General features: G+C 39.3%; 1 protein-coding gene across 1 annotated transcript in view; it reads left to right on the forward strand.

The window, feature by feature from the left end:
* The window catches only part of LOC143032848 (phospholipid-transporting ATPase ABCA3-like), a gene marked incomplete in the record, with an annotated part of 109,840 nt that extends 95,543 nt beyond the window's left edge, over window positions 1-14,297 (forward strand). The window contains 10 exon segments of the mRNA XM_076198012.1: window positions 573-788; window positions 2,273-2,482; window positions 3,056-3,179; window positions 3,350-3,551; window positions 4,932-5,119; window positions 5,421-5,591; window positions 6,566-6,688; window positions 10,615-10,718; window positions 12,209-12,360; window positions 12,649-14,297. Coding sequence (XP_076054127.1) covers window positions 573-788; window positions 2,273-2,482; window positions 3,056-3,179; window positions 3,350-3,551; window positions 4,932-5,119; window positions 5,421-5,591; window positions 6,566-6,688; window positions 10,615-10,718; window positions 12,209-12,360; window positions 12,649-12,690 — 1,532 coding nt within the window.
* Window positions 14,298-15,000: the final 703 nt, after the last annotated feature.

The following is a 15,000-nucleotide window of genomic DNA, read 5'->3' on the forward strand; positions in this document are numbered from 1 at the left end:
ACATACTTACATACATAAATACATACATAAATACATACATACATATGTACATGCAAATGCACACACACACACACACACACACACACACACACACACACACACACACACACACACACACACACACACACACACACACACACACACACACATGTCTCGACTGCGACAGCATGGAATTAGAAATGAATTGTGGTTGAAAATATGTTTATACATATATATATATATATATATATATATATATATATATATATATATATATATATATACATACATACATATACATATAATTTAGTAATGCAAATAAACAGATAGCTGGATGATTAAACAATTATATATGAAGAAAATATGTAAATACATTTTAATAAATAAAATCAATTAATCAGCTACTTGATGAGTAAGATAAGTAATTCACTGAGTGGATAAACAAAATCAAAATAAGATAAATTGATTAATTATAGACAAATAGGTGAATAAGTATACATAGTTAAATGTGTACAAATAAATAAATGAATATATAACGACATATATAAACAAACAAGTACATAAAATCCCATACTCCACTTGGCACCGTATAGGCATGGCCACCATCCTAACGGTGCAAATCCTCCGGATCCCCGAACTGGAACTGGAGCACGTCGCGGACAACCTCTACTGGGTGTTCCTGACCCTGCCTTTCTTCTCCCTCGCATATTCCTTTGCCGACATGTACGCCAATGTCCGCTTCGGCAAGATCTGCTCCAAGAAGTTCTTCGACGTTCTTTGCCGCTTCTCCTCGACACCATGTTGCAAAGGTAGGCGATTCTTTCTTTCTTTCTTTCTTTCTTTCTGTCTGTCTGTCTTTCTTTCCTTCTTTCTTTCTTTCTTTCTTTCCCTCTTTCCTTCTTTCCCTCTTTCCTTCTTTCCTTCTTTCCTTCATTCTTTCTTTCTGTCTCTTTTTGTCTTTCTGTCTTTCTTTCTGTCTTTCTTTCTGTCTTTCTGTCTTTCTTTCTTTAGTCTTTCTATTTTCCTGTCTTTCTTTTTTATTTTATTTTTCTTTCTTTCTATCTGTCTGTTTTTCTGTCTATCTGTCTTTCTGTCCGCTCTTTTTGTCATTATGTTTTTCTTTTTGTCTTTTTTCTTTCTTTTTTCGCTTTGTTTCTTTCTTCGCTTTCTTTCTTTCTTCTTTCTTTCATTCTGTCTTCCCTTTTTCTTCTTTCTTTCTTTCATTCTTTTTTTTTGCCTTTTTTTTCTTTCTGTTTTTGTCTTTCTGTCTGTCTTTCTGTTTTTGTCTTTCTTCCTTTCTTCCTTCCTTACTATGGTGGCGTAATCGCTTAGTTGTGGGTTCATATCTCGCATTTCTCTCCGATTTCCAGTAGTGACTGATACCTGCTAACAGTTTAAACTTATGATAGGGCAAAGGTGACGGCTTCAGCCGCAGCTACGTGCCTCCTGACGTAGGCTCCTTACCTTCCTTCTTTCTCTATCTCTTTCTTTTAGTGACCACTCCATATATTGAAACGGTAGTGATAAACTAGCTTCAGTTACCGGGCCTTGGTGGTGATATGCCTCGCTGCACAACGTGACCCACGGGTTGAGGGGGAGGGTGTCAGGTGACTCTCCATCTTCAAGGTGTTAAGATGGGGGAGGAGTGGTGGAAGAGGGTTCGAATCCCTTGGCAGAGCTTCAAAAAAATGTTCAATCTGTCTTAAACATACACAACTTGTCGGAGGGCTCGCCTAATATGGGGATAGGATGAAAATGAGACTACGTCTTCTGCAGCTACGTGATATGTGGTCGGGGACATATACAGTCCTTTTGAACCATCGCACGTAGCTCATATGCATATACAGTGTATATATATATATATATATATATATATATATATATATATATATATATATATATGTAGAGACATTGGGACAAATTATGGGAAAGGTGGAGGGGGAAACACGGGTCTTTATCTGAATATCGAGTTTATTCCTGACCGGTTTTGCTTACAATAGCTTACAACACTCCTCTGAAAAAGCTATTGTAAGCGAAACCGGTCAGGAATAAACTCGATATTCAGATAAAGACCCGTGTTTCCCCCTCCACCTTTCCCATATATATATATATATATATATATATATATATATATATATATGTGTGTGTGTGTACAGTATGTATGTTTACATACATATATACTTATACGAATATCTATCAACGAAATCTAGTTTCATCTTCAAAGCACGGACGACGATATTATCACTATTTTTAATTATGTACTTCACCTTCCTCCCGTTTGCACCTTCGTCAGAAACCAAGAACTGCGGGCAGTTCGGCTGCCTTGACTGGACAGAGGACGTCCTGGCGTGGCATGGACTGGGCATCGGGCGACCTATCGTGTTCCTCGTCCTCAGCGGCCTTGTTTTTTACGTCTTCATCGTCCTCATCGAACTAGAGGTCCTTCAGAGGCTGAAGTCCTGGGTGATGGCTTTTAAGACATCAGCGGTGGGCCCCAGATATGGTGAGTTTTATGTTCTTTCATGTGTACTATTTTTTCATTTTTTTTCTTGACGATGCGATTTTTTTCTTTCTTTTTCAGTTTCTTTAGCTTTTTAGAAAGGTCTTGAATATATTTTAGAAATATTTTTTATTTTTTTAAAGTTAATGTTTACGAAAAAAAAAATCAAAATTGAATATTGCAAATGATGTTGACGCTTAAAGTTCTTTCATTTGTAAAGTCCTTACACTTTCTGCTCATTCTGTTATCTTTCCTAAACTTAACTACCTCGTGTTTCACCTCCAGCAGCCTCAACTTTTTACTTTTTTTTATGTTTTGGTTGTGGTGATCATAGAGGGGAGGGGAGCGTCAAAAAGCGTAAACTGAGGAACAGCTTTGACCATATGTGAATTTTTATCCTATATACCAGGATATCCAAGGTGAATGACAGGCATCGGCACCGTTGGAAATCAACCCAAACCAATAGTTCTCGCAAGGCGAGAGGGTAACTGATCGTTGGAACCCAATGACTTCCTTGAGAATAACTTAAGTTTCCTTTCTCTTATTTGTTTATTCATCTATTCTTTCCCCCTGAAGCAGACGACCCGGAGATCCGGAGTTCAACGGCATTCTTGGAAGACAGCGACGTGACGTCAGAGAAAGTGCGGATCAGAAACACACCAAAAGACAAACTTTTCGAAACGGATAAACTCGTTCTAACGTAAGTCAATCCAGATAAATCCTTTACCTTAAAAAAACCCAATCCATGACTGAATAGATTCGTCTGTCGATAAGTACAACTGAATCTACAAAAAGACGAGCACCAAACCGGTGGAATTCTTTGAACGAGATGTCTGTATTACATATTAATTCATTTATTATTTTTGTCAGCGATCTCAGCAAGATTTATAACGGAAAATTTCGAGCCGTGGAGCCTCTCAACCTGGGAGTTCCCCTGGGGGAGTGTTTTGGGCTCCTCGGAGTCAACGGTGCGGGCAAGACGACCACCTTCAAGATCCTGACAGGGGACCTCCCGGCCACTTCAGGGGATGCATTCGTCAGCGGCTTCAGTGTCAGCAAAGACCTGAGGAAGGTGATGATGGAGGCTTTAATTCACAGAGCTGGGCGCGTTCTTCGGTGCGCTCCTGTGTGTGTTCCGATTGAGTTTGGCCGTGGTTAGCGCTCCCAAACTATCAAAGCTTAAGAGACAGGTTCATACCGAAATGAAAGTCCGGTAGGCCACATACTATACCAAAGAAAAAATTCGTAGGCCACATCCAAAAGGTAGGCCACATACTATTCTGGCACCCACCGAGTATATTGCTTTAATAGTTTGGGAACGCTAACCGCGGTCAAACTAAAACGGAACGCACAGAGGAACGCATTTAGGAACGCACCGAAGAAGGCGCCCAGCTCTGCTAATTCGTGATAAGTGTTTCATGAAAATTAAGATACCAGCACGCACACACACTTACACACATATGCACATACATACGCACACGTGTAGACACACGCACACACATATACACGCACACACATTCCTACACGCATATGCACATGCACACACGCATATACACATACACGCATATGCACGTGCACACAAGCATATGAAAGAAATAAAAAAAGTGCACTCGGAAAGGGACCTTGGAGTATTGATCAGCAAAAACATGACACCGGATAAACATATAAACAAAATAGTGGGTGAAACCTACAACCTATTAAGGTCAGTGAAAGTGGCATTTGACTTCTTGGATGAAGAAATGATAAAAAAAGAAAAAAATTAGTTACATTGATTAGACCAAAGCTGGAATATGCAGCGACACTATGAACACCCAGTACTAAAAAGAATATAAGGAAACTAAAAAGAATACAGAAAGCAATAACAAAGTTGACACCAGCTCTTTCCAATTTAACATACGAACAAAGATTATCGAAATTGGAACTACCAATACTAGAGCAGAGAAGAGAAAGAGGTGATCTACTGACTATATTTAGAATCATGAAAGGAATGGAAATCCTTGACAGAAATAATTTACTAAAAAATGACAGTGGAAAAAAAAGAGGTCATAAAAAGAAACTCAAAAAAGATAACTATAGAACAGATCTGAAAAAGGATAGCTTCACACACAGAGTGCTGGACATATGGAATAACTTAGATAAAGAAACAGTGTGTGGAAATACTATTCAAGGTTTTAAGAAAAAAACTTGATGCTGAAAGATACAAAGACGGGTCACTACGAGCATAGCTCCCTTCCCGTGTAATACAACTAGGTAAACACACACACACACACATACACATACACACATACACACACACACATACACACACACACACACACACACACACACACACACACACACACACACACACACACACACACACACACACACACACACACACACACACACACAAACATGAATCCGGCCCTGGATATTTATGTGGCTAGCACTGAGATTCATCTGGCTCTATTAGGTGCAACAGCAGATCGGATACTGCCCTCAGTTCGACGCTCTGATCGACCAGATGACGGGCAGAGAGTGTCTGAGGATGTTCGCCAGAGTTCGTGGGGTCCACGAGGACCGCATCGACGATCTCATCGAAAGGCTGGCTGATCAGCTTCTCGTGACGCCACATCTCGATAAAATTACCAAAAACTACAGGTGGGTACCCTTTTTAAAACTAATCGTATATTCAGTTTAAGAAAACAAAGCCCGAGTAACAAATTTATTGTTTCATTGCTAACAAAAAAATGTATGTCATATCTAAGATAAAATCTTCTAATTTTGATAGTACAATGTTACTGTTGTAGCTAAATAGTTATGTGGGACTGACTAACATCCAAATTTATGTCGCCGAACATTATTAATAATGATTAAATTGTAGTTACTGCTGTGCCAATGAATTATTTTCATTTTCTATAAATATTCCTCGGACAATGTCGTTTTCTATGATTACTTGCAGCGGCGGGAACCGCCGCAAAGTAAGCACGGGTGTAGCTCTCATTGGCGATCCGCCTCTTGTGCTTTTGGATGAGCCGACGACAGGAATGGATCCGGTGGCTCGTCGGCTCTTGTGGGATGTTCTTGTCTCCGTCAGAGACTCGGGCAGAAGTATCATCCTCACCTCGCACAGGTAAGACGCTGCCATCGTCAAGTTCCTCCTTGTCAGGAGTGATCACACAATCGTAATGTGTTCATTCAATTTCGTCTCTGTCGGGTACATTTCAAGGTAAATTCTAAGTTGCATTTCACGCCATAAGCTTACTATTTTGTGGATTATGTATATTTCATATAAAAATCTAACTTTTGTCCACCTTTTGCTGAGGAATTAGAAAACTATTCATGAAAGTAATTGTCCAAAATTGTTATTCTGAATATGTTTCGGTGACTGACCACCCTCAAGCCAAACAAATTCTTGTTAGGTTAGAGTGCAACTATAAAGAAATATGTCCTCTGGTCGAAGAAGGTAAATGTCCACTTGTCACCCATTTGGCTTATTTCCAGTGTTCTGTTCCTATTTCCGCGTATTCTGATGACTTGCCAGCACCCTCGCTCCCTTGTCCATCCCACAGTCTTCTGTTCCCATTTTCACGTATTCTGATGACATGCCATTACCTTCGGTACCTTGTCCATAATCAATTACCACGGCTCTCCACTGGTACACTTAATCTTTTTGTCTCCTACCGTCTCATCCATGTCACCGAATTAGTTCTCCTTTCGTAATCTTCTGTGCTCCTTCGTCCTTTATTCAGTACTTATTTTTTTCTCTGGTTCCTGAAATTCTTTCGACTACAGCTAACATTTGGATGCTATACACTTACAATACATACGTGTACGAATACTTTTACAGATATGTGTAGATATAAGAACCTGCTGTAATGACTCCACTATTATAATATTCAACACAAACAACGATAACGTTATCATAATCATAGTTTTGTACTCCACCGAAGTCCTGTATTTAGAGTGTGTAATCTTGTGAGTTTGATGCACACACAAATGACTGAAAGGGACGTTTACATTGAGAATTAGAATATGTGAGGATATTCCACTCCCATATTTTGCCATTGGACAAAAAAAAAAAAATGTATTTAATATTTTCGTTAGCATGGAAGAGTGTGAAGCCTTGTGCACCCGTCTAGCTATCATGGTCAACGGCCGCTTCCGGTGCCTGGGGCCACCGCAGCACCTCAAGAGCAAGTTCGGCGACGGCTTCTCCATCACCATCAGGTAGGAATAGGTCTTGCACCTTCATACATTAAACTCATTACCTATTTTGCTGAATAGAGGGGGGTTGGGTGGGAAGGGGTTCCCTCGGCCGAATAAAATTGCCTGGCGTCATCCAGGCTAAAGATGCAAGTCGTCATTAGAAGGCAGAACTTGTGACCACTTTAGTGACATTCCTCCAGCTAATGCCAGACGATTCTATTCAGCATAGGTGAACCTCTGAATTTTGATTGCCTTAACCTCTATGTTAAGATTCTTCTAGTTTGGGTCATATTGTGATAAAAAGGGAAGAAACAGAACTGATTGGACTGAAAGTAAACGAGACATATATAACAATGACAGCAATAGCAAAAGCGACGCATATGTTGAGTATGTCCCACACATTCTGTGAATCTGCACAGACTATGAACATTCACACAATGTACAGCACCAACAATGAAATAATTGAGAGTACAGATAACGAATCCATTAGACATGTACACATTATGAAGATTCGTAAAATATTTAGGTTTGGATGGGTTCCTCCACACCTCGGTATCTCTCATGTCAAAGGTCAGATTTTCTCACCTTCATCTCACACTTCAGTAATGTTTGCATGTCTAATGGATTCTTTACCTGTGTGACCAATGATGAATTCATTATTGGTGCTGCACATTTTATGAATATTCACAAAATGTGCGTGCCAAGCATGACCACTAGGAATATGACGTTTTAACTTTTTCTTAATTTCTAATTTTCCTGATGATGAATTTTTGCCTCCATGTTAGTTAGTTTTTTGTGTTATTTTACTTTGGTTATGTAAAAGGCTCCAGCACCCAACATCATTTCATTTTTGCTGTACACAGGAAGTGAGGGTCTGATGGGGTGTCAGCAGCAGTATGGGTAGCAGCTGTCTGAAGTCAATTTTGCTAGCTATAGTTCTGAGTGTGTGCTGTGTAGACAAAGAAACAGTGACTTTACAACTTTATAGTTCGGTAAATATTATGGGATAAGTTTCCTTACCATGTAGCATTTTCAAAAACACGTGTAGAATAGGTGGATAATGGATACTTAAATATTATTGGATAGTAGATACCTTTCGTGCATTATAATGAAAAATCAAATTAGGTTTAAATACAATTTGCAGCAGCTAGTGTATTCTTCATTCTCATTTTTCATTGAATGTATTCTGCATTCAGATTCAGACATGTCTTTTAAAAGTAAACGACCCAAACCAGCGGTGGAATCAGTTGGAAAGAAATGAACGCAGAATTTGACAACTGCAAAACGCCGTCCAAGCATACCAGAAATAAAAGAGAGCATAAATAAGATCATGTGCAAAATACCGTTGAACAGCGACATTGTTGGTAGACTTTTGGGGTTGTACGATGAACACAAGGGCGAGCAGACTGAATAAGGAAAATATCTCAATAATTGATGGAGCTTTGGGAGAAACTTCCCTTTTCTTTCAAAGCAGCAAGTTTCAGCAAAGTTTGACAAGATAGTGAAAGTGTTTGAAAAATATAGAGAACGGCAAAATAAAGAATTTGAATGAAATCGTACTCATCTTTTCGATATTACAAAAACGAAGGTAAACTGGATTCGCAGTGAAGACAAAGAACTTTACAGAAAACAAATAGAACTAGGAGGCCGAGTGGGATACACGACTGAGAAAGTGGCTCCTGTGTTAACGATCCACCCTTCGAAACGGCCAAGAAATTCATCAGAACCGTCAACAACTCACGTGCAAAAGTTGAGTAGAAGTAGTGAAGAAGAAAATAACAGCACTGGTTCTGATGTTGCAGAAGAGTTTCCTCTCATGAAACTAAAGTATCACGCAACAAAATCTGCTGCCAAGCTGGTATCAAAAGTGTTTTTGTCAACAAGGAAAGCATCAAATGTTCTTCAAAATTTGGGTGAAGAAGGAATAGATGTCTCCACACTATCATAAATGGGAATTTGGCGTCGAGTGATCAAGGATGCAGAAAGAGTCAAGTACCGGCTGAAAAAATATTGAAGGGGAATTTTGCTTGCATTTTGATGGGAAGAGAATTGACAATAAAGAATATCAAGTGGTCTGTGTAAAGAATTCTGCAAGAACTTTTAACCTCGGCATTTTGGCTTGTGAAAGCGGATCAGCTAGGACATCTTTATCCCACTGCAAGCCCTGCTAGTTGAAAACAATGCTTGGAGGAGTGTCAAAATGATTATTTCCGACACCACAGCAGTCAATACAGGCCACCAAAGTGGCGTTGTTGTTAGACTTCAGAGACAGTTCGGACAAAAGGGACTAGAAGTCCCTCAGTTTATTGGATGCCAACATCGTATTCTCGACTTGGTTCTACGGCCCGTGATGGATTCCTTTTTCTCAACAAAATCACAGTCACCCAGCATAAACTATTATTTCATTGATGGTGTTTGGGCAGGCTGTGAGAACTTACAAAAAAGTTAATCTGTCATAGAAATGATGTCAACACGAGAAAACCCTGGATGGAGAGATGACTTCAGGTTTCTTTTTTAATTCTGTGAAGCATATAAGTACTACCACATGGAGGGAAAATGGCCTCACGAAACGGTGGAAGATGCCCTCCCTTCATAGTGCCAGGTAGAATTTACGGGCAATTTTTGGATTGATTGCTTTTTTTCCTCTTTCGAAATGGAGAGATCAGCTGAAAGCTACTTGTGACTTCATTGCAGCTACATGGGCGAAGGCATGGTTCTCAAATCAACACTATTTAGAAGACACAATGAGCTGCATGCTGCTATCTCTAAATTGAAGTGTCCTAAGGCTTTAAAATGTTTTTCCACCCACTGGATAAAGGAACGATCAGTGCTTGATGTGCCTCACTCAAATGTGGTGACCAAGCGAGCTGTGAAGCTGATGGAAGAGCTTCACAGCACTTGCAAAACTGACAAATATCTCAACAGCAAGTTCATAAACAGTAACTCACAAACTTAAAAGCATTTTTAAAGTTTACTGTACGTTATATTCATTTGCAAATAAATGCTTTTGTAAACGGCAGAATTTTCTTTTGATACTTCATTCTAATACAAAATCTCCTTTGGTGCGGGAATTTTTTTTTTTCACAATTTGACAAAAAGAAAGACCTTTTTGTGAGTTTTAGGCAAAATTAGTTCATCGTTTCTCACTACAGGCTTTTAAATCTGAAAAAGTCGTATCACTAATGACCACCACCACCGTCACTACAACTAAACTCCAACAGCAACCACCCCTACACCAAATACAATCACATCTATCACCACAACCCTTATCCCTGTTACCCTCAGAGTCATATTCACAATCGTCATTACAATAAGAGCCACTACCATCACAGTCACTACTACAACCGCAACTGCCACCACCATAGCTACCAAGTGTCACAACCTTCACCACAACTGCAAACAGCACAGCCACAACCGCTATCACAAGAGCCACAATCGTCACCATAGCAACCACAACCGTCACCACAAACGCTACAGCCGTTGCCATCATCGCGAACTGCCATTAGCACTACCACCATCATCACCATCGCCACCGACACCGCCACTGCCACCGCCACCGTCACTACAACCATCAGTTTGCTGGTGGTGTAGCACGTATAGTAATAAACCAGTATACATGTGTATCAACAAGACAAGACACATGTATAGCTAGTACTATTTAGTATTTCACAATCATCAGAAAATGAACTTAACGTCTTCCTTTCTTATTACACAGAAAACTAATCAGTTATAAAGAAAACTTTAATTTTAAGGGGTAACTATTATACTACACAAATTGCTTGTTCAAAACAAAGGAAATACTGTACATATACTATAAAACACGCATGAACACAATTCAAAAGGAAATTAAAAAAAAATGTCTATGATTTCACTGAAGGAACATGTTTTCTTTCTTATGCTTTGTCATTCACTATCTAATAATGGGTTCTTCATTTCTGATATCCAAGAATACGTTTGAAAGACGAATCAACGGTGGACAACGAGATAGACTTAAGAGATTTGCCAGCAGAAATGTTCTCTGTCAAACAGTTCGTCGAGGAAACTTTTCCAGGTGAGTACATGGACACGAAGGTGTTAAATAAGTATGTACAACTTTCCAGGGAACGCATAATTGTAGTACACTCAGAACAATTGCCATTAAATGTAGGTGCAGCATTGGCTGACGGCATCTACTGAACTGTAGTAAATATATTTTTTTACGTTTATTATTCACGATATGACCAAGCCTACGAAATCGTAAATGAGAGAGAGAGAGAGAGAGACAGAGACAGAGACAGAGACAGAGACAGAGACAGACAGACAGACAGAGACAGACAGACAGACAGAGACAGACAGACAGACAGAGACAGACAGAGACAGACAGACAGAGAGACAGACAGACAGAGAGACAGACAGACAGAGACAGACAGAGAGACAGACAGACAGAGAGACAGACAGACAGAGAGACAGACAGACAGACAGACAGACAGACAGACAGACAGAGAGACAGACAGAGAGACAGACAGGCAGAAAGACAGAGAGACAGACAGAGAGAGACGGACAGAGAGAGACGCACAGGCAGAGACGCACAGACAGACAGACAGGCAGACACACAAGACAGGCAGACAGACAGACAGACAGAGAGAGAATACGTGAACAGAGGATACATTCAAACCAAAATATTGACAAAGCGAAAGAAAACGAGGATAAATGACGAAACAAAACAAATTACTTACAGACTAAAAAGAGAAAAAGCAAACTTTTCTCTGCTCTGCTGGTCCTCCGGCGCAAGCCTCCTGGAACAGTGAAAAAATGGGCGTGATATTTTGAACTGATAATCTAGTGCGACACCGCCCATAAATTGACGTCAGATTCGACAAATTTCAAAGATTTTTTTTTTTCTGTTCACATTCCACGTAAGTTACTATGCAGAAGTTAAAAGAACGAAGGTGAGAACAAAGACAAGTATTCCCCTTTCCCCCCCCTCCCACAAAAAAAAATGTATCATAGTATTACGAAAGATTACCTAGTCATTTGGTCTAGGATATCCACAAATATCAAGATCATATCTAGGAAGCCCAAGACGTGTTAATACTAATGTAATGTGGCGTTTCCACGGCAAGTTTTTTTTTTTTTTTTTTTTTTTTATCTTGGACTGGGAGAGGAGACTAGTCGTCCCTGGTATTGGTTGGGATTGGTCATATTTACCCTCTAGATCAGTCTGAAGTAGTAAACTGACCTCTAAGGTTTGTTTCACACGTATCGACTTTTCGCCGTGTGCCGTCCACGACACGGCGACGTGCTCTCAAATAACCATGGGTGTCTATGGACGCTTTCACACGTCACGACCAAGACTGTGTGAAAGTGTTCATAGTCACTCATGGTTATTTGAGAGCAAGATTTCGTGTCGTGAACAGCGCACGATGAAAAGTCCATACGCGTGAAACGAGCCTTATACGATATCGAGGCCATTAAATGCGACACAAATGCGAAGGGCGAGAGCGGCTATAAGATCTCTCGTATTTAACTTTACTAAATCTTTATTTATCTATACTGCTGCAGACTGCGAACTACGTGATATACACCGAGGATTCCTCCACTACCACGTGCCCGCCAAGGGCCTCACGTGGTCCAGCGTCTTCGGAGAGATGGAGCGGAGCCGCCAACGCCTCGGCATCGAGGACTACTCCGTTAGCCAGACCACCCTCGAACAGGTGCGTCGAAATCCGCCAACTCCCTCTGGAAATGCAGCTCCGAGGGGCTGATACTCGTTCTTCGGATTGGGCCCAAGATATCTATTATCTTTAACTATACTTTTTCCACCCTTTATCAGGTGGCATTGAAACTGTCCCATACTAATATAACACAGTGTGTATGTGTGTGTGCGCAAGCATGCGTGTATATTCGTTTGTATGAAATGTTACTATAGATATATTGGCAACTGAATATACTTTTCTGAACCAAATCTTCTGATCTTGTTAATGTACTATGTTATTTCACAGGTATTCCTGACTTTTGCCAAGGGACAGCGGGCGGAGAAGTGAGCCATGGTCTGCTTGTGGTAGCCCTCCTTCAACTCTCGGCTTTTACTTCTTCATGTGTGTGATGTTACATTTTTAAACAAGAATATCTTAAATTGGGTGACATCAGTAGCCGAGGTATACTCCTCCTTGTTTGCAAACATTAATAAAAAAGAACGTCAGCTTTGCAATAGATAACAGTATGGAAGAATTAACGACGGTCCATTGCAAGCAGTGGTTCTGCAAGACGGATGTCTGGGAAAATCATTTCCATACCGTCCATAGTCAAACCCGCCAATACCCTCATACCTGTATTTCTGCCACCTTTTCTCACAAGGAAAACCCTCTTATTACTACCAGCTAGTGACAGAAACAATTCCACACTGATACAACACACCGTAAAAGCTCAACGTTTCTTTCAAGAGAGATCTATGGGAGGGCCCGAGGTCCGGTATTAGTCACTGTGGGGTTGTGGGTAGACAGTCAGTGAAACTCGAGACAAATTGTTACAGTGATATAATAAGCCAAGTAACAGATATAAGAACGAAATTTACCAAAAGAAAATGAATGACGCCATGCAGAAGCTTTAAAATTATCTTTTCATTTCTGATCATTAACGCAATGTGATTCCTTTACAAATTTTATTTCATCTAAATGTCGACAAATTACTTGTTTGGCTGACAATCTGTATAAGGGGTCCCCACACCTGAATCAAATTTTCTGTCGATGGCATAACTAGAGGTTTATAAAGCACCTCCCCCCAGGGCAATAATGGGGTAAGAGAACTAGGTACTGATAAATAGGAATCAAGCAGATATATATGTATATGAATAAATCTATAAAAGAACAGAAAGAAATCAACAAATGAATAAATAATCAAATAAATATATAAACAAATGAATAAATAAATGGAACACATGGTAAGTAAATAGTTATGGTTGACAGGAAGTTGACCTGATTAAAAGATCCTCAATTCTAAAATCCTTCACTTTCTCATAATAATCTTTGGGTCGTAAATTTAAATGATTGATGTCTTTATGGCTGACCTCCAGCTTTCATATAACAATTCATTGTGCCATATACTGATTTTCTTTTTATATTCTGCTGAATTTTCGTAACTACTTTGTCAAAAAATTTCTCTAAAAAAAGAAATTAAGAATTCACTGTTCCGATTCATAGAACTGAAAACTTAATCTAATCATGTGTAGTGTGTTCATTTTTTGTTCATTAGATATTTTCTTGACATGGATAAACAAGTCACAAGTCTTAGTCAGTTTATTCCTGACTAGTTTATAAAGATGCCTTGGCGTAAAACTTGTCAAGAATAAACTTAGGCCAACATTAGTCTTTTTTCTTCATCCACCTCTGCATACTTTTCAAAGTGTATTGTCATATCATCTTAATGTTGTGTTCTGTCAGGTATTTATGTACTCTTTTTGCATGAAGCTAAATTGTATTTCATTGGTAATATTGGTGGGTGATATGCTTCTTGCAAGTACAAAAGAACGTATAATGTATTCATATAGTTTACTGAAAGAATAACACATCGTCTCTCACACTGGTATGTGTCTGATGCATTTCATCATCAACATAAGTGGTTCTCAGAACTTGAAAAATAATTGATCTACTCAATGCTCTGTATGCTTTTTATTTATCCTTTACAATTATGGCGAACACATTCAGATGCTAGGCAATATTGTTACCCTTTCATACCAATAAAGTTGACATACTGTAGATAAGAGGGACGAATGCAGGAATAGGTAAAATATTGATGAAGGAAATATCAAATAAACTTGAAATATGAAAGTGAAGCTGTTAATTCTTTAGGTCCACTGCAAGACCTCCGATCTATCCCCTGAAGGAAGATACAACCTCACTACCTCACCACAATGGCTTAGGACTAGTCTTGGTTAAAGTTATATGAATGTTACAAAGTGCATGTGAAATTTTCATCTTTGGCATGCTTAAGGTTGCCAATAGGCTCTGAAATTAGCATAATAAACACTATCGTATTTGACACTGAATGGTGAAGTGGTACAAAAATGAATGAAATTTTGAGTAACACTGCATACATGTGAAGTACTGGGAACAATGTCTCAGGAACGTCATGCAGTATAGGATCATTGAATCAAGAACAAGTTGAAATAGTGAACTAAATTACCAAAAGGAGACTGAGGTTGTTTCTTCATGAACAGGAAGACTAAACTGAAGATAATTGGACGTAAACCTTATGAACTGAATGGATGGAGGTACGTACTTTCAATCTGAAATTTGTTTTGCAATGGATTATATTGGTAATCGGCTTTAATTACAAAGAAAGAGGCCGGCAAGATA

The sequence above is a fragment of the Oratosquilla oratoria genome, chromosome 14 (assembly GCF_046742065.1).
Source record: "Oratosquilla oratoria isolate Oo_2021 chromosome 14, ASM4674206v1, whole genome shotgun sequence".
Lineage (NCBI taxonomy): Eukaryota > Metazoa > Arthropoda > Malacostraca > Stomatopoda > Squillidae > Oratosquilla > Oratosquilla oratoria.